This window comes from Eriocheir sinensis, chromosome 26 (assembly GCF_024679095.1).
Source record: "Eriocheir sinensis breed Jianghai 21 chromosome 26, ASM2467909v1, whole genome shotgun sequence".
Classification (NCBI taxonomy): Eukaryota; Metazoa; Arthropoda; class Malacostraca; order Decapoda; family Varunidae; genus Eriocheir; species Eriocheir sinensis.
In genome coordinates, this window is record NC_066534.1 from 5336742 (window position 1) to 5359493 (window position 22752).

Sequence of the window (22752 nt, forward strand, 5' to 3'; positions counted from 1 at the left end):
TCCTTTAGGGGTTAAATGACACAGATCATTATCATTGCTGTACACCAATGTCTTATAACACTAATTGCAGCTGTCCTGCACATAACATGACTACTTGACATATCTGAGAGGCCAGGAAGTCAATTGAGGGTCTGTTCAGGTCATTTATCTCTGGATTTGCTGTGTTAAATATAAGGCCTTCATCACTGTCCCTCCTGTTCAGTGAAATATACTGTTTCCTGGCACCTGGACCAATTTTGTCTGTATAAACAAAGATATCTTTCAGTTTATAAAATAAAAATATCATTCCCATAATGAGTAAAGCGTAAAAATTTTGTATGTTGGCTTATATTAATTTAACTTGCATTTTTGGCATGTTAGTAGATTTTTCATTTTGGGCTATTGCTAAAAACAGCACAATTACTAAGCTCTATAATAACATCAAAATGAGCTTTCTATGATGAAAAGTAACTTTGCTATGAGCATTAGAAATGAAACATCTCTATGCAATTGTTTGAAATTGATGCCAATGTGGGTCGCGAGAAAAGTGCGGTTTTCACAGACGGCCTGACAGGAAAGGGTTAAGATTTTCTCTTACCTGTTGTTGAATGCCGAAAGACACAAGAAAAAATTAGGGGGAATGTGTATATGTGGTGGAAAGTTGGTACACTACTGGCTGCAAAAATGGCTCCTTATCATTGACTCAAGTCACTCATTAACCAGGCTGCCCAGGCAGCCAGCACACTGATAAATGTTAAAGACACTTTCAGATACAGATACCTTTCAAATTACATCAGTATTATTGTGTTTCTGAAGTCATGTATTGCAAATTTCACGTAATGAAATCATGGTGCAGGTCAGGATTGCCAACTCCTCCAAACCACTTCCTGCAGGACTCACCCAAAACAGTGGCCCAAAACTGCCCAAACAGAGCAGGCAGAGTGGGAAAACAACTGCCTTATATTTAGTTAACCAGTTCACACAATATTGCAATGTTACACAACATAACTAACAAGTTGTGCCAAGATATCTTTAGGTCATCATTTGTGTACTGTAACAAACACTTGAGTTTTCAATTACCTATGTATTTTTAGAAATGCATTTTCACATGTGTTAAATACTGACCAATTCTAAACTTCTGTTCAAAATAACTCTCACTTACCTGAAGAATAGTAAAATTGTAACCATATGCTTCCATTTCTTTATGTAGTTTTTCCCAGTGGATCATTCTTCTTTCATTTTTCATAGTCAACAAAAAATATGTTTGAGGGTATTTCTGTATGAGCTGAATCAGCAACTGAGTAGATCGTTCATCCCAGTCTCCTGGTGAAAAAGGATGATCAGTTAGAAGATGTGTGGCTGTAATATTCAAAATTTGTTTTGGGATATTTTTTCAAGTGATGGACCCTATATGCCCACATTATTCACTTTCAATACAACATGTACCACCACTGCTTAATACCATTATTTTGTCTGCAAGTGCATTGCAGCTTTAACATTTATTCATACAGCATTTCTTAACTTATCCCTTTTTTCAATTATATTTAAGCCTACTAACTATCTAAAGTAATTAACATACTACAGTACTACTAAAATTTCAGCAAACAATATTGTGGCAGCAATGTTGTAGCCTCAACAAAAATATTTCATAAAGAAATGCAAAGATATGAAAGTAAAAACTAAAAGGAATTAGATAAAGTTGGAAGATTTTAAAACAACAAGAAAGATATTAATAGCACGGCTGTGCCGTGCAAATTCTCTGGTAAGCGACACCTGCCACCTCCTACCTGATGACAGCTGTCCTCTTGCTCTAATTGGCTAAACTCCCTCAAAACACGGCCTTGGAGCTCCATCCACATGACCTGCCCCATGCCCTGTCCTCCCCCTACTCACTGCTCCTCCCTCCCTCACAATATCTCTCTCTCTCTCTCTCTCTCTCTCTCTCTCTCTCTCTCTCTCTCTCTCTCTCTCTCTCTCTCTCTCTCTCTCTCTCTCTCTCTCTCTCTCTCTCTCTCTCTCTCTCTCTCTCATTCTCTTTTATTTCCTATTACTACTCCTTCCCATAACACTTTTACAATTTTTATTTAGTTACTATTTTCTTTTTACTATTATTATAATGATACCCACTCTTACTCTAAAAAGCTGAAACATATTTCCTGGCGATTGTGAGTCTAACTCGTTATCACACACACCCACTCACACACAGGGTGATGCGCTAAAGTGGTCCGTCTCCCGTCTAAAGAACTTAAATAGCTTGAGTGGGATGAGTGAGAAAGAGGAAGGGTGGCGGACACCGAAGGGAGGAGGAGGAAGGGGAACAAGGCGGAAAGTTCTAGAAGGAGCCATGGGGGGCTTGGGAAGTGATGAGTGTTACAAAAACATGGAGCCTGCATTCTTGGGGTTCGGTGATATGGAATCATCCATATACAGAAGAGTACTGCTGGTGGAGAAGAAGTTAAATACGTGGATAGACAGAGTCCAGGTCATGGAAGAAGAGGATGTCCGCGGTAAGAGACTGCATAGTGAACTAAGATCTATTGTAAGGAATCTAGAAGAAAGAGAGAAATACCTGGTTCGGAAAATGAGGAGTTGAAAGAGAAGCTAGCGAAATATGAAAGTATGGTGCAGAAAGGACTTGGAGTAGTACGAAAGGAAAATGAAGACCTGAAAGTGATAATGGATAAGGAGGAAAAGCGAGTTAAGGAGGAAGTGCTGGGTGAAATGTAGACTTGGAAGGTAGAGCACGAAAAAGCTAAAATAGACTTTAAGCAAGTAATTGAGAAGCAACTAAATGAGTAAAAGGAAAGTGTAGAAAAAGAGATGGTCAAGGTCATTAAAAAGATTGAAGATTTAGTAAGAGATGTAGCAGATAAGCAAAAAAGTGTAATAATATTCGGAATGAAAGAGAAGAACATTACTTATAAACCTAAAAGGGAGAAGGAAGAGCTGAATTCAGTGAAGGATCTACTGAAAAACTTAAATGACGATGAAATTCAAGACCTGGAGGATGAGGTAGAAGAAATCCATTGGATGAGCAAAACAAGGCCAGTTAAGCTAAGACTGAGGTCACAGAAAGTAATGGAGAAAATACTACACAGAACAACTAAGCTAAGAGAAGTAGAAGAATGTAAGGAGATATATATAAATATAAATAAAAATGAAGAAGAAAGGAAGAAACGGAACGAACTTCTAGCAGAGGCAAAAGAAAGGAATAATGTAAGATTTGACGAGGAAAAAGAGGTACTATTTTTTTGGAGAGTTCTGGGAGATCATGTCAGAAAGTGGTACATAAGGGAGAAGATGAAAGAGAGCGAAAGTTAGACAAGATCGATACAATTAAGGGATTAAGTGTGATGTATACAAATGTAGACGGAATAATATCTAGTTAGCTGGAAATACAAGACTACCTACAAGAGAAGGAGCCCATGATTGTATGCCAAACAGAAACTAAACTAAATGAAGTCATCCAAATAGTGTTTGATGAAAAATACAATGTATGGAGGAAAGATAGAGTGGGCAAAGGTGGTGGAGGAGTGATGATAATGACAAAGAAGGAGTTATTAGTAAAATCAGTAGTATATGGAGAAGGAAAAGCAGAAATAGTGAGTGTAAATCTGGAGAACAAAAACAGAGAAAGGATGACAATTACAACAACGTATGTACCACCTAGAACAACCTCATGGAGTAAAGAAGAATATGAAATCATGATTGAAGATACCATTCAGAGTTTAAGTAGAATACTCAAGGCAAACAAAAGAGTACTATTAGTTAGTGATTTTAATTGTAAAGAGGTAGATTGGGAGATGTTTGAAAGTGGTGGTGGAGATATGGCATGGGGGGAAAGATTGTTAAGATCGATGATGGAAAACTCAATGGTGCAAAGGGTGAAGGAAAACACAAGATATAGAAGTGATGACGAACCGGTGAGACTGGACCTGGTGTTAACAAAAGGAATACACTTGAAGGATGAATTAAGGTAAGGATGCCCTCTGGGAAAGAGTGGCCACGTGATCATAGAGAGAGAAATGGACGAGGAAGGAAGTGAAGAGGATGAATCATATAAAAGAAACAGGTTAAACTTTAGGAAGGCAGACGTGGAAAATCTTAGGAAATATTATGGAGAGCTGGACTGGGATGAGCTAATGATAACAAGTGGAGTGCAAGAAAAGTATGATATTTTCATGGAGGCGTATAAAACAGGAATTACGAAGTTTGTACCAGAATACAGACCTAAAGAAAAGGGAAAAAAGGACTGGTTTAATGCAAAATGTGCTAAGGCAAAAGAAAAAAGGGACAAAACATGGAAAAGATTAAAAAGAAATAAAAACCAAAGGAATAAAGAAGATTTTAAGGTAGCGAGAAATGAATACGTGAAAATAAGGAAGGAAGAAGAAAAGGGATATGAAAAGGATATTGTGGAAAAGTGCAAGGAACAACCTAAACTATTTTATAGATTCATAAACGGAAAGATTAAACCAAGAGAAACAATTGAAAGACTGAGCAACGGGAATGTGATAATCGATGATCCTAAAGGCATGGCGGAGTTACTAAACAAAAAGTTCCAGCAAGTTTATACTAAAGAAGCAATATTTAACGACCCACAAGAAAACAAGATAAATGTTCATATGGAAAAAGTTACAGTAAATAAAGAGGAGATATATTAATTGTTGGGGGAGCTGGAAGAGAGGAAAGCTGTACAACCGGATGGAGTCTCAGGGTATATATTGAAACAATGCAGAAATGAGATGGTTAGACCGATATCATATATGACATCATTAAATGCTCAATAACAACTGGTACAGTGCCTAAGGGGTGGCGGAGGGCTGAAGTGGCCCCAATATACAAAAGTGGAAGGAAGGAAGAACCCCAGAACTACAGACCTGTATCATTGACCAGTGTAGTATGTAAAATATGTGAGAAAGTGATAAGAAACAATGGACGAGATTTCTAGAAGAGCATAATTTAATCACAAGTAAACAGTATGGATTCAGAAAAGGGCGCTTATGTGTGATAAACTTACTGAGCTTCTCAAGAGTGACAGATAAAATACTGGAAAGGGACGGATGGGTTGATTGCGTCTACCTTTTTTTTTTTTTTTTTTTTTTTTTTTTTACAACAAAGGAGGCAGCTCAAGGGCACACAAAAAAAGAAAACAATGATAAAAAAAAAAGCCCGCTACTCGCTGCTCCTAAAAAAGAAACAAAAGAGGTGGCCGAAAGGAAGATCAAATACGGGAGGAGAGGTGTCCTGATACCCTCCTCTTGAAAGAGTTCGAGTCGTAGGCAGGAGGAAATACAGATGAAGGAAGATTGTTCCAGAGTTTACCAGCGTGAGGGATGAAAGAGTGAAGATGCTGGTTAACTCTTGCATAAGGGGTTTGGGCAGTATAGGGATGAGCATGAGTAGAAAGTCGAGTGCAGCGGGGCTGCGGGAGGCACGCAGTTAGCAAGTTCAGAAGAGCAGTCAGCGTGGAAATATCGATAGAAGATAGAAAGAGAGGCAACATTGCGGCAGAATTTAAGAGGTAGAAGACTATCAGTATGAGGAGGAGAGCTGATGAGACGAAGAGCCTTAGCCTCCACTCTGTCCAGAAGAGCTGTGTGAGTGGAGCCCCCCCACACATGAGATGCATACTCCATACGAGGGCGGACAAGGCCCCTGTATATGGATAGCAACTGTGCGGGGGAGAAGAACTGGCGGAGACGGTACAGAACGCCCAGCCTCGAGGAAGCTGATTTAGTAAGAGATGAGATATGAAGTTTCCAGTTGAGATTTTGAGTTAAGGATAGACCGAGGATGTTTAGTGTTGAGGAAGGTGATAGCTGGATGTTGTCAAAGAATAGGGGATAGTTGTTTGGAAGATTGTGTCGAGTGGATAGGTGGAGAAACTGTGTTTTTGAGGCGTTGAAGGACACCAGGTTCTTCTTGCCCCAATCGGAAATAATAGTAAGGTCTGAGGCTAAGCGTTCTGCAGCCTCCAACCTTGAGTCGTTAAGTTCCTGTAGGGTGGGTCTTCTATTAAAAGATTAGAAGAAGTTGAGTAATGCAGAGTGGAATCATCGGCGTAGGAATGGATAGGACAGTTCGTTTTGGAAAGAAGATCATCAATGAACAACAGAAAAAGAGTGGGAGATAGGACAGAACCCTGTGGGACACCACTGTTAATAGATTTAGGGGAAGAACAGTGACCGTCTAACACGGCAGAAATAGAACGGTCAGAAAGGAAACTGGAGATAAAGGTACAGAGAGAAGGATAGAAACCGTAGGAGGGTAGTTTGGAAAGCAAAGATTTGTGCCAGACCCTATCAAAAGCTTTTGATATGTCCAGCGCAATAGCAAAAGTTTCACCGAAACGGCTAAGAGAGGATGACCAAGAGTCAGTTAAGAAGGCTAGGAGATCACCAGTAGAACGCCCCTTGCGGAACCCATACTGGCGATCAGATAGAAGGTCAGAAGTGGAAAGGTGCTTTTGAATCTTCCGGTTAAGGACTGATTCAAAAGCTTTAGATAGACAAAAATGTAAAGCTATAGGACGGTAGTTTGAGGGATTGGGCGTCACCCTTCTTAGGTACAGGCTGTATGAAGGCATACTTCCAGCAAGAAGGAAAGGTAGATGTTGACAGGCAGAGGCGAAAGAGTTTGACCAGGCAGGGTGACAGCACGCAGGCACAGTTTTTAAGGACAAAAGGAGGCACTCCATCAGGTCCATAAGCCTTCTGAGGATTGAGGCCAGAGAGGGCATAGAAAACATCATTTTGAAGAATCTTTATAACACGCATAAAGGAGTCAGAGGGGGGATGAGTAGGAGGAATATGCCCAGAATCATCCAGAGTGGAGTTTTTAGAAAAAGTTTGAGAGAAGAGTTCAGCCTTAGAGATAGATGAGACGGCAGTGTTGCCGTCAGGACTGAGGAGTGGAGGGAAAGATGAAGAAGTGAAGTTGGAGGAGATGTTTTTGGCTAGATGCCAGAAGTCACGGGAAGAGTTAGAGAAAGCAAGGTTTTGACATTTTCTATTAATGAAAGAATTTTTGGTTAGTCGGAGAATAGATTTGGCACGATTTCGGGCAGAAAGGTAAAGTTCATAATTAGCATTAGTTTGAAGGCTCTGGTACCTTTTGTGAGCTACCTCTCTATCATTAACAGCACGAGAACAAGCGTGATTAAACCAAGGCTTTTTAGCGTGAGGAGTAGAGAAAGAACGAGGAATGTATGCCTCCATTCCAGAGACAATCACCTCTGTGATGCGCTGAGCACACACAGAGGGGTCTCTATCCTGGAAGCAATAATCATTCCACGGGAAATCGGAAAAGTACATCCTCAGGTCGTCCCACCGAGCTGAAGCAAAATGCCAGAAGCATCGCCTCTTCGGTGGGTCCAGAGGGTGTACAGGAGCGATAGGACAGGATGCAGAAATAAGATTGTGATCGGAGGAGCCCAACGGAGAGATCAGTTTGACAGAATAAGCAGAAGGGTTTGAGGCAAGGAAGAGGTCTAGAATGTTGGGTCGGTCTCCAAGACGGTCGGGAATACGTGTAGGGTGCTGGACCAACTGCTCTAGGTCGTTGAGGATAGCAAAGTTGTAGGCTTGTTCACCAGGATGGTCAGTGAAAGAGGATGAAAGCCAAAGCTGGTGGTGAACATTGAAATCTCCTAGGATGGTGATTTCAGCGAAGGGAGAGTGGGTCAAGATGTGCTCCACTTTAGAATTCAAATAGTCAAAGAATTTTACATAGTTGGTAGAGTTAGGTGAGAGATAAACAGCACAGATGTATTTAGTAATAGAATGACAATGAAGTCTTAGCCAGATGGTGGAAAATTCAGAAGAGTCAAGGTCGTGAGCACGAGAGCAAGTGATGTCGTTGCACGTAGGCGCAACAACCAGCTTTGGATTGAAATTTAGGATAGAGACAGTAGGAAGGAACAGAGTAGAGATTGCTGTCAGTAGCCTCAGAAACCTGTGTTTCGGTAAGGAAGAGAAGGTGAGGTTTAGAGGAGGAGAGATGATGTTCCACAGAATGAAAATTAGAGCGAAGACCGCGAATGTTGCAGAAATTGAGAAGAAAGAGGTTCGAGGAGTTATCAAGACACCTCTCGGGTCGGCAGCCAGAAGGGGAGTCCTCCCTGGGGGAATTTGTGGTCCCCCCCCCAGGCGGGGACTCCGAGGCTTGGTGTATGTGCGCCATTTTGAAATTTTAATTTTGGGAAAAGGTGTATATGTTGTGTGAATGTAGTGTGGTGTGGATAAAGAGAGGATCTGTCTTTAGAGAGCATGCTGAACTACTCTCCGGTGTTGGTGAGACAATAGGGAAACGGTTAGTGAGGTAATGGGAAGAAGAAGAAGGCATTCGACAAAGTTCCACATTCAAGACTGCTATGGAAACTAGAAAATAAAGGAGGATTGAAAGGGAAAATGAAGAACTGGATGGAAAGCTACCTAAGGGGAAGAGAGATGAGAACCGTGGTTGAGGGGAGGATCCGCAATAGGATATTATGAAAATATGAAAAATATATCGAAATTGAGGTTAAGGGTCTGTGTACACTGCCTATATGTAGGCTATCAAACGGCAGAGTTTGTTTTTCTTTCCCGCAAATTTAAATGTCCCGCCGAGCCAATTTTTAAATGCCCTGTAGATGGGCATGGCGCGCATGTCCTAATGTGGGTCACGTTGCTATGTTATTTTCAATGAATGTGATGAAATAATGCCTTATAAATACCCGGTCATATGTCAGGCAGCATTTACACCATGCTGGCATTCTGTGCAGGGCTGCCCTGTGCCAGTGCTCTTTATAGCTTGAGGGAGAGGGGTCACGCTCACGCTGCTTCTCTCACTTGCCTCCCATTCGCTCATATGCCTTCATTTAGCCTTGCCATTGCTCTGAATTCTTTCAGACATGCCTAAAGTACGCAAGAGTGTAGAAACAAAGAGGAAAAGAGCGGAATACGCGAGGGAAAAGCGGAGAGAGATCATGATACCCTCGCCCTTGAGCGATTAATACCTTTAAAAAGGGGGGACCAGGTGCCTGATCATTACTTATGTATGATTACTGAGCAATAAACAATCATATGATATGAGGTTTGTTACATTATAACTTGATTAGAGTACGCTATGACATGAAAATGGCAAAAAACTTTAATCGACGTTTTCTCAAAACAAGGGTTACAACAACATAAAATGCATCTCCTCCATTATGCTTTCTTCGATCGCCATAAAAATTTTGGAGTAAAAACTAATGTTAATTTAGAAAAATTTGTATAATTTTTTTTTGATAGAGGTTTTTTCTGTACAGTACAAAGAGTCTAGACTTCAAGATTTAATAAAAAAAAATTTGACTAAGATTATTAGATTTTCAAAAAAAAAATTTTTATACGATTTGTTAGGATTGTTATGAAGTATTTTGTGTGCAGGTGGCAAAAAAACAATATGCAAAGATGACAGAGAAGATACATTTCGAAATTTTTGAAAAAAATGAAAAAATCAATATATCTTAATACATATTGATACTATTTACTTGAAACTCGGGTATGATGGTGAAGGCAATGTTACACATAACATCCATGAAAATCAACAACCTCAGCCAATTTTAAAAACATAGGCGGATCCTTCCCTTAAGGACATAAAATCGGAATGGAGAACTATAGAGAGTGGAGTGCCTCAGGGATCAGTATTTGCACCAATACTTTTCCTAATATATATTAATGACATGCCAGAGGGAGTAAATAGTTATATGAGCCTGTTTGCAGATGATGCAAAACTGCTAAGACATATAAGAAACAGTAAAGACTGCAAAATTCTGCAAGAAGACCTAAACAAGATTTGGAAGTTGAGTATGGAATGGGAGATGAAATTCAATGTGAAGAAATGTCATGTTATGGAAATGGGAAAAAGCGAAGGAAGACCAAAATGGACATATAAAATGGAAGATGGTGAAACATTAAAGAAAGTACATGAAGAGAGAGATCTAGGAGTAACAACGAAAGATAATAAACAGCCAGAGGGTCATGTAAATCGGATATTCGGTGATACGTATAACATGGTGAGATAATAAAAATAGCATTCCACTACATGGATAAGGATATGAAAAAATTAATTACCACTATGATCAGACCAAAATTGGAATATGCAGAGGCAGTGTGGTCTCCCCATAAGAAGAAACACATAAAGAAACTAGAAAGAATACAAAGGATGGCAAAAAAATGGTTCCAGAGCTGGAGGGATTGACATACGAGGAAAGACTAAAGGAAATGGACTTACCAACACTAGAACAAAGAAGAGAAAGGGGAGACCTAATACAAATCTATAAATCATTGAGCAAAATGGAAGAAGTGGACAACAAGGAGTTACTAATAAAAGAAGGAGTTACCACCAGGAACACAGGAGGACATAGTAAAAAATTGAGGAAGGGAAGATGCTTGAGACATAAAGAAATATAGCTTCCCGCAAAGAAATATAGAGGTTTGGAACGGACTAAGTGAGGATGTAGTATCGGCGAGGAGTGTGCAAAGGTTTAAGGAAAAGTTGGATAAATGCAGATACAGAGATGGGACCACACGAGCGTAAAGCCCAGGCCCTGTAAAACTACAACTAGGTAAATACACACACACACCCACGCACACACACGTGCACACACATACACACACACACACACACACACACACACACACACATACACGCACACACACGCAGAGAAGAATATGAGACCATGATTGAAGATACCATCCAGAGTTTGAGTAGGTTACTCAAAGCTAACAAAAGAGTCTTGTTAGTTGGAGATTTTAACAGTAAGGAGGTAAATTGGGAAATATTTGAAAATGGAGGTAGTGAAACGAGATACAGAAGCGACGACGAACCGGCGAGACTGGAACTGGTGTTAACAAAGGGAATGCACTTGTTGAATGAATTAAGGTATGGATGCCCCCTGGGAAAGAGTGATGACATGATAATAGAGATGGAAACAGAGGAGGAAGGAAGTGAGGGTTATGAATCATATAAAAGAAACAGGTTAAACTATAGGAAGACAGACATGGAAAATCTCAGGAAATACTATGGAGAACTAGACTGGGAAGAGTTAATGAAAACATGAGAGGTGCAAGAAAAGTATGATATTTTTCTGGAGGCGTATAAATCAGGAGTTATGAAATTTGTACCAGAATACAAACCTAAAGGAAAAGGAAAAAAGGACTGGTTTAATGTAAGATGTATTAAGGCAAAAGAAAAAAAGAGACAAAGCATGGAAGAGATTGAAAATAAATAAAAACCAAAGGAATAAAGAAGATTTTAAGGTAGCAAGAAATGAATACATGAAAATAAGGAGAGAAGAAGAGAAAGGATATAAAAGGATATTGTCGAAAAGTGCAAGGAAGAACCTAAACTGTTTTATAGATTCATAAATGGAAAAATCAAACCACGGGAAACAATAGAAAGATTGAGTGATGGGAATATGATAATCAAAGATCCTAAAGACATGACTGGTAATCCAAGATAATTGTCTCATTTTCTAAGAAATCCGACCACCTGTTTTTAACCAGCCTCTCACATATCTTCGCAACCACACTAGTGAGTGATACCGGTCTGTAATTTAATGGGTCCTCTCTCTTGCCTCCCTTAAAAATTGGTACTATGTTTGCTCTCTTCCAATCTTGTGGTACCAATCCTTCACTCAGGGAGGCACTCATTATGGAGTGCAGTTTCTCTGCAAGTTGCTCACTACATTCTTTCAAGATCCACCCTGATACTCCATCCGGCCCCATCGCCTTTCTTACATCCAGCTTGTTCAAGCATTTCTTGACCTCCTGCAGCATTAACTGTATCTCCTGCATAACCCTTCCTCTTTCCTGGCCCGGTGGTTGTATAAATTCGTCTTTTTTTGTGAAAACTCTATGGAAGCTATTGTTCATCACTTCTGCCATCTCTGCTGGGTCCTCATATGTAGTTCCATCCATTTTCAGTTTATCGATTGTTTCTCAATTCTTTAATTTGCCGTTCACATGTCTATAGAATAGTTTGGGTTGGTCTTTGCACTTGTCGATTATATCTTTTTCATATTTCCATTTTTCTTCTCTTCTAATCTTTGTATATTCATTCCTTGCTTGTTTGTGGTTGTGTGTGTGTGTGTGTGTGTGTGTGTGTGTATGTATGTATGTGTGTGTGTGTGTGAAAAGGAGAGAGAGAGAGAGAGAGAGAGAGAGAGAGAGAGAGAGAGAGAGAGAGAGAGAGAGAGAGAGAGAGAGAGAGAGAGAGAGAGAGAGAGAGAGAGAGAGAGAGAGAGAGAGAGAGAGAGAGAGAGAGAGAGAGAGAGAGAGAGAGAGAATATGACACCCCTGGACACTCTGGAGTACCATTGGGATGTCGCTGTGCTGCTGGTGTGTAGCAGTCACCGCTCAAATCACGTGCTCTCTTACCCGGTGACTCCTCAGAAAATGTAGTGCTACAGCACAGACTCTGTTACTCTGTTTTTGTCATTAGTGTTTTGATGTCCTCGTCTCCCTGTCTGTTGTGTCGCGTCTTCATTGTTAACCCTTTCATTGCTAAACGCTCGCAGCGAGCGTTAGACGTATTTGCTGGTGGTGCTAAACACTGGCTGCGAGCTCCAGCCACACTCAAATCTCCCACGTATGAGAGTGTTCCAACAATATTTCTCACAATACATGAATTGCCAATTGAGTGGGTTCTCCACTAAATTTGGTGGAAAATCATGTCAGCCCAGCACATAAAATCTACGGACGAGCAACTGGTGGATGTTGTTGACCAATATAGCGACATTTTTGCATTGCTTCACTTATCATATGACTGATATTTTGACCAAATAGTTGTAAATTTTGCAGTTAGCAATACTGCCCTGCCAGCACCCCATCATCAAGAGATCTACAGTAGTTGCCTTACGGCTGACCGTCGCGCACGTATAAATGTACGTTTTCACAGGCAACACCCCCTGAACCTGCCTGTACTTTTGCAGGAGAGGCTTACATTACCGAATCGTATAGATCTTGGCCTCCTTTTACCAATGGTGTTTTTGTTTTTTAGATGTGATGAATAGTTTTTGAGATACAGAGGTTAAGAGCGAGCACTAGCGCCACTTGCTGGTGGTGCTAAAAGCGCCAGTCGCACTCACAGCAAAAAACAACCCCTGAATGTGCCTGTACATTCGCAGGACAGGCTTACATAACCGAATCTTATAGATCTTGGCCTCCTCTTTCCAATGGTGTTTTTGTTTTGTAGCTGTGATGAATAGTTTTTGAGATACAGCGGTTAAAAGAGATCCCCTTCCCCCGCTGGGGTGCCCGAGTGCGCCTGAGGGGATAGTCTCGTTGCGAGCGCTTAGCAAGGAAAGGGTTAACTCTTCCTGTTACTCGTTTATCTTCTACTGTCTGTCCCCATCCTGCTGTACACTTCTTCTACATATTGTTTACCACACACACCAACACGTAAATGTTGTTCACGCTAAACAACATTCACATACACGCATATACACACAAACACGTTTCCTATGTGTCTCGTTTGTGCCCATGACCTCAGTGTACTTTTATCAATAAAGCAACCCTGACGGATATTGCTTTTCTCTATCCGTGAACCGATTAGCACTTAGAACACTCACTACCACTAACAGGTGTGCCACAAGGCCCAGGTAGGAGTGCCACACCTAACGAGGTTCAGGCTCCCCCTGCGAGAGGCTGTGAGAGATATGAGAAAGGTACTCCACAGCCACGAGCAAGTCGGGTGCCAAGGTCACACGCCAGCCAGCGCCAGAGGACCTTCACTTCCAGTGTTGTGTCTGTGGAACACGTTCACTGCAGCAGTGCCTACAGTGAGGGGAATGTCCACCCAGCAGGTGAAGGTAGCTGCTCACAGGTGGCAAGCAAAGAACATGGCCCACACCAATGGTGCTGCTAAACTCATAGTGGACGTATCAAAAATGGGTTTTGAAACAGTGACACGAGGAAAAGTGTCACTTAATACCTTGAAAAGTGCACAACTGGCATATGTATCCATTCTCCATTCTCATTTGATCACTCGTCCGTCTGTTAACCAAAATGCTTATGTTGTGTGCTCCACTGTAAGTTTAAATAAAAAAAAATAAATAAATAAAGAGAGAGAGAGAGAGAGAGAGAGAGAGAGAGAGAGAGAGAGAGAGAGAGAGAGAGAGAGAGAGAGAGAGAGAGAGAGAGAGAGAAAGGATAGGTACAAGTTAGATAAACATATACAGGTAGTGCTGCATTACAAAAAAAATGTACACTTACCAAGAGTGTCCTTAAAGGAATAGAAGTTGCTCCTAGCTAGCTTGAAATCCTTATCTCTCATGGTCCTGTTTAGACGATACGAGTCATCCATGACCCGATACTTCCTTTTTTTAAAAACAGCCTTCTGTCTCGGGTCATCCTCATTGCATTTCTCTTCTGCTGAATCAAAAGTGGAGCTGATTTCATCTGTTTGATGCTGTGAAGTTTCAGGATGACTCTCTGAAATATCTTGTGACTTTACTTTGAAGGTACCAGATGGATCCTCAGAGCTGACTGCAGCCGTTGACTTGAGCATTTTAGCTGAATGTATGGTCAATGCCTGCCCTGCAAAATAATATATATATAGTAGAAATTAGCCTTTTATTTAATTTAACATGGATATGGCCTGCAATTATCTAATTTTAAGTTCCTCAGTATCAATTTTTACTTGACAACATAAGGAGAGGCAAAGTAAAGGAGAATGCAGGAGATCAGGTGTCCCACACAAGGAAATTACTGTACATCTATTGTGTACAGTCTAAAGAAAAAGGTACCTAGCAAGTTCTAGTCTATATCCTGTTGAGCAAAAAACGAGTCATCCCGAGCAAAAAACGAGTCATTCCGAGCAAAAAACGAGTTTACGAGCAAAAAACCAGTTACCGAGCAAAAAACGAGTTACCGAGCAAAAAACGAGTCATGGCCACGTCCCTCCACCCCGCCCGTGTAAATAGACGCCATGCATCGCAACAAACCCGTAACCGTGATCCCGCAAGTACCACCACCTCTATTACCAAGCCTCTAGATAACTTAAAAATCCTTAGTTTCAATGCGCGTAGCCTAAGAAACAAATTTGATGAACTGAGATGTCTTGCTCTAACAGAAAATTTTGACATAATTGCTATAACCGAAACATTTATCGACACCATAAATATTGATTTAAGTTCCGAATACAACATAGATGGCTACAGACTCTTCAACAAAGATCGTGTAAACCGTAGAGGCGGTGGCGTCGCCTTTATGTCAAAAGCTATTTGCAACCCACTGACAAAACACCGGGAAACAGTAACGTTGAACATTTGTGCGTGCGAGTAAACATTGCAAAAGTCAATTTAAATATATCTGTCACCTACAGACCTCCCGGGCAATCACTCGATGATGACCTTGAAATGTACAGCGTCTTAAGGCAGTCACTTAATAACATCGACTCACTGATATTAGGAGACTTTAACCTCCCCCATATCAACTGGGCGACACTGTCAGGTACAGAAGGCGAGTCACATAGAATGATCGAATTTCTAGAAGAAAATTATCTAAGCCAAATGGTTTCTGAGCCAACTCGACAAAATAATATACTCGACCTTGTTATAACGACCCAAGATAACCTAGTCAGTAGTGTCACGGTAGGTGAACACCTCGGTTCTTGCGATCATAAATTAGTGTGCGTCGACATTAGAGCTCAATCATCAGTGACTCAAAATAAAGTAAAGGTGCCCAATTTCAAAAGAGCTAACTTCTTAGATATCCGACAAAAACTAACAGAAATACAACTATCAGATGACGGCAACGTAGATGAAGCCTGGCTAAGCTTTAAAAATCACTTACTCACTCAGCAGAACACATTCGTCCCCTTGTGCGAGAAGCGAATTAACACTAATAAAAGCCCACCGTGGTTTAATAGCGAAATTAAACAATCAGTCAATGAGAGAAAATTGTTTTACAGGTTAAAGAAAGAACAAAGCACGCCCGAAAACATTAGACTTTATAATGATGCCAGGCGACGAGTAAAAAGACTAGTAGGTCAGGCAAAGCGTAGATATGAAGAAAATATTGCAGCCAACTGTAAAAATAATCCGAAATCTTTCTTCAGTTACATAAACAACAGAAAGGCGATCAAAAGTGGTATTGGACCTTTAACAAACAGCGACGGTGCACTAGTGACTGACAGCCAACACATTGCAAACCTCTTAAACAACTACTCTTCCTCGGTGTTTAATACTAACAGTCTTCCTTTTTTCGCTACCACCAACACCAGTACTATTGTAAATCTCGAGCATGCATTGCCTAATTTTGAAATAACAACCGATGAAGTCCTTAAAGCTCTCCATTCACTTAAAACAAATAAAAGTCCCAGACCCGACAAAGTATATCCTATACTGCTTAAAGAAACAAAGAGCGAAATACTCTCCTCCCTCACTACCGTATTCAATATGTCCTTGCGACAAGGCATCGTCCCTTCGGATTGGAAAAAGGCTAACGTGACACTGATTTTTAAGGAGACAAAAAAATACCAGGTAACTACCGACCCATTAGTCTAACTTCAATTGTAGGTAAGCTACTCGAGAGCATAATTAGAGACAAAATTGTGAGTTACCTCGAAAGCCACTCATTAATTGGAGATTCACAACATGGCTTCCGTAACAAAAGATCCTGCCTGTCAAACCTACTGACCTTTTATAACGATCTCTTCTCAATTTATGACGTAACCAAATCAGTGGACGTAGTCTATCTTGATTTCCAGAAAGCGTTTGATATAGTCCCACATCATAAATTACTTTATAAATTAAAGCAAATAGGCATTGACGGTCAAGTAAACCAATGGATCGCGAATTGGTTGAGCAACAGACAACAAAGAGTTGTGATTGACGGATTTAACTCAGAGTGGGCGCCGGTCACTGGTGGCGTCCCTCAGGGCTCGGTTCTTGGCCCAGTGCTCTTCATTATTTACATCAACGACGTGGATGTTGGACTCAATAATCGTATTAGTAAATTTGCAGACGACGCAAAGATTGGTAACTCGGTTCTCACTGACGAAGACAGGCAAAGCCCCCAAGAGGATCTGCACAAAATTTCAGCTTGGTCGGATAAATGGGAGATGCCCTTTAACGTAGACAAGTGCCAGGTCCTTCAAGTTGGAACAAAAAATAAGAAGTTCGATTACGAAATACTCGGCGTTAAACTCACAAGCGTTCAATGCATTAAGGACCTGGGGATTAAAATCGCGTCAAACCTCAAATTCTCACATCAATGCATCGATGCAGCAAATAAAGCGAACAGAATGTTGGGCTTCATTAAAAGAAACTTTTTATTCAAGAATAAAGATGTAATACTTCCGCTCTACAATAGCTTAGTCAGACCCCACTTGGAATATGCGGTACAGTTTTGGTCTCCCCACCATGCAAAGGACATTGCTAAACTAGAAGGTGTTCAGCGTCGAGCAACAAAAATGATCCCTTCCTTGCGCAACAAATCCTACGAAGAAAGGCTTTCCACCCTTAACATGTTCTCTCTTGAGAAACGTCGCCTCCAAGGAAAACTGATCGAATGTTTTAAAATACTTAATGGTTTCACAAATGTAGACAGAACAAAATTGTTTATGATTGATGACACTTTGCAAACTAGGAACAATGGCACAAAACTCAAATGTAGACAAGTAAATTCAGACTGCACCAAATTTTTCTTCACCAACGTTGTAGTGCGAGAATGGAATAAGCTCCCACCATCAGTGGTCCAGTGTAACACGATTGACTCTTTTAAAAACAAGCTCGACCGTCACTTCCTTCAACTTAATATTAACTAGAGCAGAAAAGCAACATTTTGGAGCCATCTGATTAATGTAAAATCACTTAGGTTTAAGGACAGACCACCTAGTCTGGACCATGGGGTCTGTGTGGTCTGATTTTCTATGTAAATCTATGTAAATAATGTGATTCATCCTCTAACCATTTCAAGTACTATATGCCTCATGTCAAGATGGCACATCTATAAACACTCGCCTGCGCCAGAACAGGCTGGGTCGACCATCAGACCCACACTAGGGAAAAAGCCTAATGGCGCAATAGGCAGCGACATAAAAAAATGTCAATCAATACAAAAGTAGCTATAGTGACCTGCTCATGACCTAACTTGACTGGATGTTCAACATTAAATGCTCCATCCATCCACCCACCCACCAAATATCTCCACCACCACTTTCAAACATCTCCCAATCTACCTCTTTACAATTAAAAGCACCAACTAATAGTACTCTTTTGTTTGCCTTGAGTATTCTACTTAAACTCTGAATGGTACCTTCAATCATGATTTCATATTCTTCTTTACTCCATGAGGTTGTTCTAGGTGGTACATACGTTGTTGTAATTGTCATCCTTTCTCTGTTTTTGTTCTCCAGATTTACACTCCCTATTTCTGCTTTTCCTTCTCCATATACTAATGATTTTACTAATAACTCCTTCTTTGTCATTATCATCACTCGTCCACCACCTTTGCCCACTCTATCTTTCCTCCATACATTGTATTTTTCATCAAACACTATTTGGATGACTTCATTTAGTTTAGTTTCTGTTTGGCATACAATCATGGGCTCCTTCTCTTGTAGGTAGTCTTGTATTTCCAGCTAACTAGATATTATTCCGTCTACATTTGTATACATCACACTTAATCCCTTAATTGTATCGATCTTGTCTAACTTTCGCTCTCTTTCATCTTCTCCCTTATGTACCACTTTCTGACATGATCTCCCAGAACTCTCCAAAAAAATAGTACCTCTTTTTCCTCTTCAGATCTTACATTATTTCTTTCTTTTGCCTCTGCTAGAAGTTCGTTCCATTTCTTCCTTTCTTCTTCATTTTTATTTTTATTTATATATATTTCCTTACATTCTTCTATTTCCCTTAACTTAGATGTTCTATACAAAATTTCCTCCGTTGCCTTTTGTGATCTTAATCTCAATTTAACTGGCCTAGTTTTTCCTTCTATGTATGTACCGGTACCAGTACCGGTACTAACAGTACCAGCTATACAGTACGGTACCGGTACCAATACTAGCCAGTCGCTCATGGTGTCCAGCATATCTTCCTCACACGAGTGAGGCTGAGTGCCTGAGTGGATATCTCGGTGATTGAATATTCTCTCTCTCTCTCTCTCTCTCTCTCTCTCTCTCTCTCTCTCTCTCTCTCTCTCTCTCTCTCTCTCTCTCTCTCTCTCTCTCCATTGAATGAAGTGTATATTTATTTTTCGATAGAAACCTCCCTCTTGTTTGATTTACATTGCTTTTGATTTACACGACCTCTTCAAGGACACAATACTCGTGTAAATCGAGAGTTACCTGTATCACGAATGCGTACAGGTTCCCAAAAGGTTACCTGCGTTCAAACATTTTTCCATTCAAATCCTGGTTATTATTTTAAAATGTTTGTTTGTTTGTGTGCGTTATTCTCAAATAACTAATGATCTTTGTTGTTGAGCAAATGTCAAAGTTGTATTCAGCCAATAGCAAGGCGCCGTGTAGCTGTACATACATGGAGTGTCAGTGTTTGGTCAGTGTGAGCATGGATTCTGTGTGTGCTGGTTGTTCCCTGACTGAGTATGCTTTCATTAGAAAAATCTTACAAAGACGATGAAGAATATTTGAAATTTCTTTGTGATCATGGTGTACCTTGTCATGTAGTATCCGAAAAGTGTGGATGCGAGTGTATTTATTGTCAAGACAGAAAACAGTGGTGGTGGACAGGTTCATTTATCATTCTGTAAACCAAGAAACGCCACCTTAGCAATTTCTATACCAGCGACTATAAAGGCACCTTTTTGGAAAGAACACAATTAAAACCCTGGCAAGTGTTGTGAGAAAACCTTACAGCAGCAGAGTGGTGGAGCACCTGTCCCATCCTTTAGTGATGAATCTTTTTACAGATGAAGAAGGGTCAGAAGCCGCCAGACCATCTTGGCGTCGTCATTAATGTAAATATTGCCTAATTTTGAAGAAAGGGAAGTAGGCACCTCTTGCAGAATTAATACTAACTTTATTGCTTGTTTCTTGGTTACTAAATGCAGTGCAGTAAAGAATGACTACCATAAAATAGAAGGGGGGGTCGAGTGGGATGAAGCGTCCGCATTAGGGGGGGGGGGGGGGTCGAGTGACGAAGCCCCCCATTAGGAGGGGAGTCAATACGGGCGAAGCCCCCATTAGGTAAGACATGTTAGTTAGGTTATGTAGTGTAATTATATTACCCATGTGGTGTGGCCCGACGAAAATGCACAGTACGGGACGGAACGTGGTGACAACGGGGGTGGGTCCACTATGCTTCTCTCCTTAAGCCCCAAATACACTGCCGAATTTTGGCCATGAACTTGACGCCGAATCGGTTCGTGAAAAAATTCGGCGACCAGTTCGCCGACATGACCAAAATTCTTACAGTTCGTGACCATTCGGTGACATGTCGGCGAATGCTCAAGACAATTCGAGAACAATTCAGAGACATGTCGCCGATTATTTGGCGTCCATGTCACCGAGCTCAAAATCTGAAATTTTAACGTTTTTTTCGTCGCAGAATAACTGGCGACAAGTCTCCGAATTGTCTTCGCATGTCCCCGAAGTGTCGGCGACATGTCGGGGATAATTCTCCGACAGTGCCAAGATTTCTGACAGCTGATCATCTGATGCCCATGTGGCATATAAAAGCACGGGAATCCGCGCCTACCTCATGGACTACTACAACACCCGGGGAGCAGTGGCCTGGCAGGACAGAATTGTGGGCGAGTAAATACCATGTGTGGTAATATGTGTGGTAATATGTATGATAGTATGTGTAATAAAATGTATAAATGTGACTTGTTTTTTGTTTTGCTCTCCTACAAATATTTTAGAATGAAAGAATGTTTACATAATATTAATAAACAAACCAGTAACTGAAAGAAGAAATAAATCTAAATAACTGAAAATGAAACAAAGGTTAAATAATGATATTAAGAATAAAGTAATAACTAGTAAATTAATTATGAAATAAATGAAAATGTTAGTTCCATACCTATTTTATATATTCATGATTCTTCTTGTTTTTCATATTTTCTCGTTTATTATTAATCATTATAGTATTATTTTGTTCCGTGTATATATATATATATATATATATATATATATATATATATATATATATATATATATATATATATATATATATATATATATCTATATATATCTATATAACTAGAGAGATAGATAGACAAACCCCTGTGTACACCTCCCACCGCGACCCGTTTGCCGTGTCGTGATTAATTCACTGAATATTCGGGGACATGTCCCAGAATAGTCTTGGCCATTCGGCGACATGTCGGAGACGTCCCCGAATAGTCGCCAACATGTCGGCGAAAAATTTGACAATAAAATTAAAATCTCAACGGTCAAAATTCGGTGACAATTCGCCGAACACCACAAATTGGACGCTGAATTGTCGGCGACATGTTGGCAACATTTCGGCGACAATTCGGCAGCCATTTTGCATTCGTGCACATTCCGGCAGCCATTTTGCATTCGTGCACATTCGGCGAACGGCCATGAATTTTTCACGCAACATGAAACTTTCGTGGCAGTCGTGACCAACTGTCAAAAGTCGCGTGGTGGACGCAGACATGTCCCAAAACGGCCAAGAACAGGCAAGAAAGATGCCAAACTTGTTCGCTTCTCTCCTTAAGCCCCAAATACACTGCATATTCGCTTTAAACAAGCTTGGGGACCTGGGGGAATGCATAGTTTCTGTATAGGAAACACTATATTCATCGCAAACACATATTTTTGTGGTGGTGGGGGGAAAAATCCCTAGATGTAAAGAATTATCCTACGTCTGGGGTAACTTTTTGGCACTCCTAGGAAATCCGGGTCCCGCCTGACTTAGCTTCTACCCGCGGGCCAAAGTTGCCAGTTATGCATTTTCTGCTGCAGTTACCAGGCTGGGCAAGCGAGCCATCCTGGCAGCGCTCCCTTCCACATAGTCAGCGAGCCATGTCATACACTCACACTCTCTTACTCTCTACCAGTTTTTATTGCTCTCTAAATCATGCTTGAAATAAGATACGAAACGGTAATTGTGGAGATATTACACCTCCATATTATAGTTAAGGGACGCATATTTAACCCTTTCACTACGGCCGAGCAAACACAGCGCCCCGCCCCGCATCTGAGATGGCCGCGCACGCCAAATTTCAAACATCGCCTCCAATTGTGACAAGTTTTCAGCCATATACTCACCATAATCATCATGTATTATATATAAAAACATGCAGAATTAAATGGTGAACATTAAGAAACAAAGTATTTGATAATTTTGAGATGTAAGCATAAATATACAGAGAAATTTGCAAGAGATTCTCTCTCTCTCTCTCTCTCTCTCTCTCTCTCTCTCTCTCTCTCTCTCTCTCACACACACACACACATAGATTAGATGGTGAGAAAGGAAGAGAAGGGTTGAGGAACATCAAGTTGAAACTTGTTGAAGAGGTGCCTCCCTCCCCCCCCTCTCTCTCTCTCTCTCACACACACACACATACACACACAGACACTGTAGAGAGGAGGTATAAGGAAGGAAGGAAGGAAGGAAGGACGAAAGAACAGACAGCGGGATGGATGTGAGGGGGAGGCCGGAGCTCCCACGTGAGCCTCACGTCTCATCCCAGACCCGAGGTGGTGGTGAGACAACGCACTCACTAGCCAGCCACTTGGCAACTCCAGGGAAGAGGAACTCCACACACACACGTCATTTTTTTCTCATTATTTTTGTTATTTTCT

The 22752-nt window shown here is 40.8% G+C and overlaps 1 protein-coding gene across 4 annotated transcripts in view; it reads right to left on the bottom strand.

The window, feature by feature from the left end:
- LOC127003714 (uncharacterized) overlaps window positions 1-22752 on the bottom strand; it is a 114344-nt gene that overhangs the window by 71722 nt on the left and 19870 nt on the right. For all 4 annotated transcript variants that reach the window (XM_050870654.1, XM_050870655.1, XM_050870653.1 and 1 more), the window contains 2 exons: window positions 14217-14540; window positions 1142-1302 (listed from right to left, as the gene is read on the bottom strand). In XM_050870654.1, coding sequence (XP_050726611.1) covers window positions 1142-1302; window positions 14217-14511 — 456 coding nt within the window. In that variant the 5' untranslated portion in view covers window positions 14512-14540. The remainder of the gene's footprint in view (window positions 1-1141; window positions 1303-14216; window positions 14541-22752) is intronic.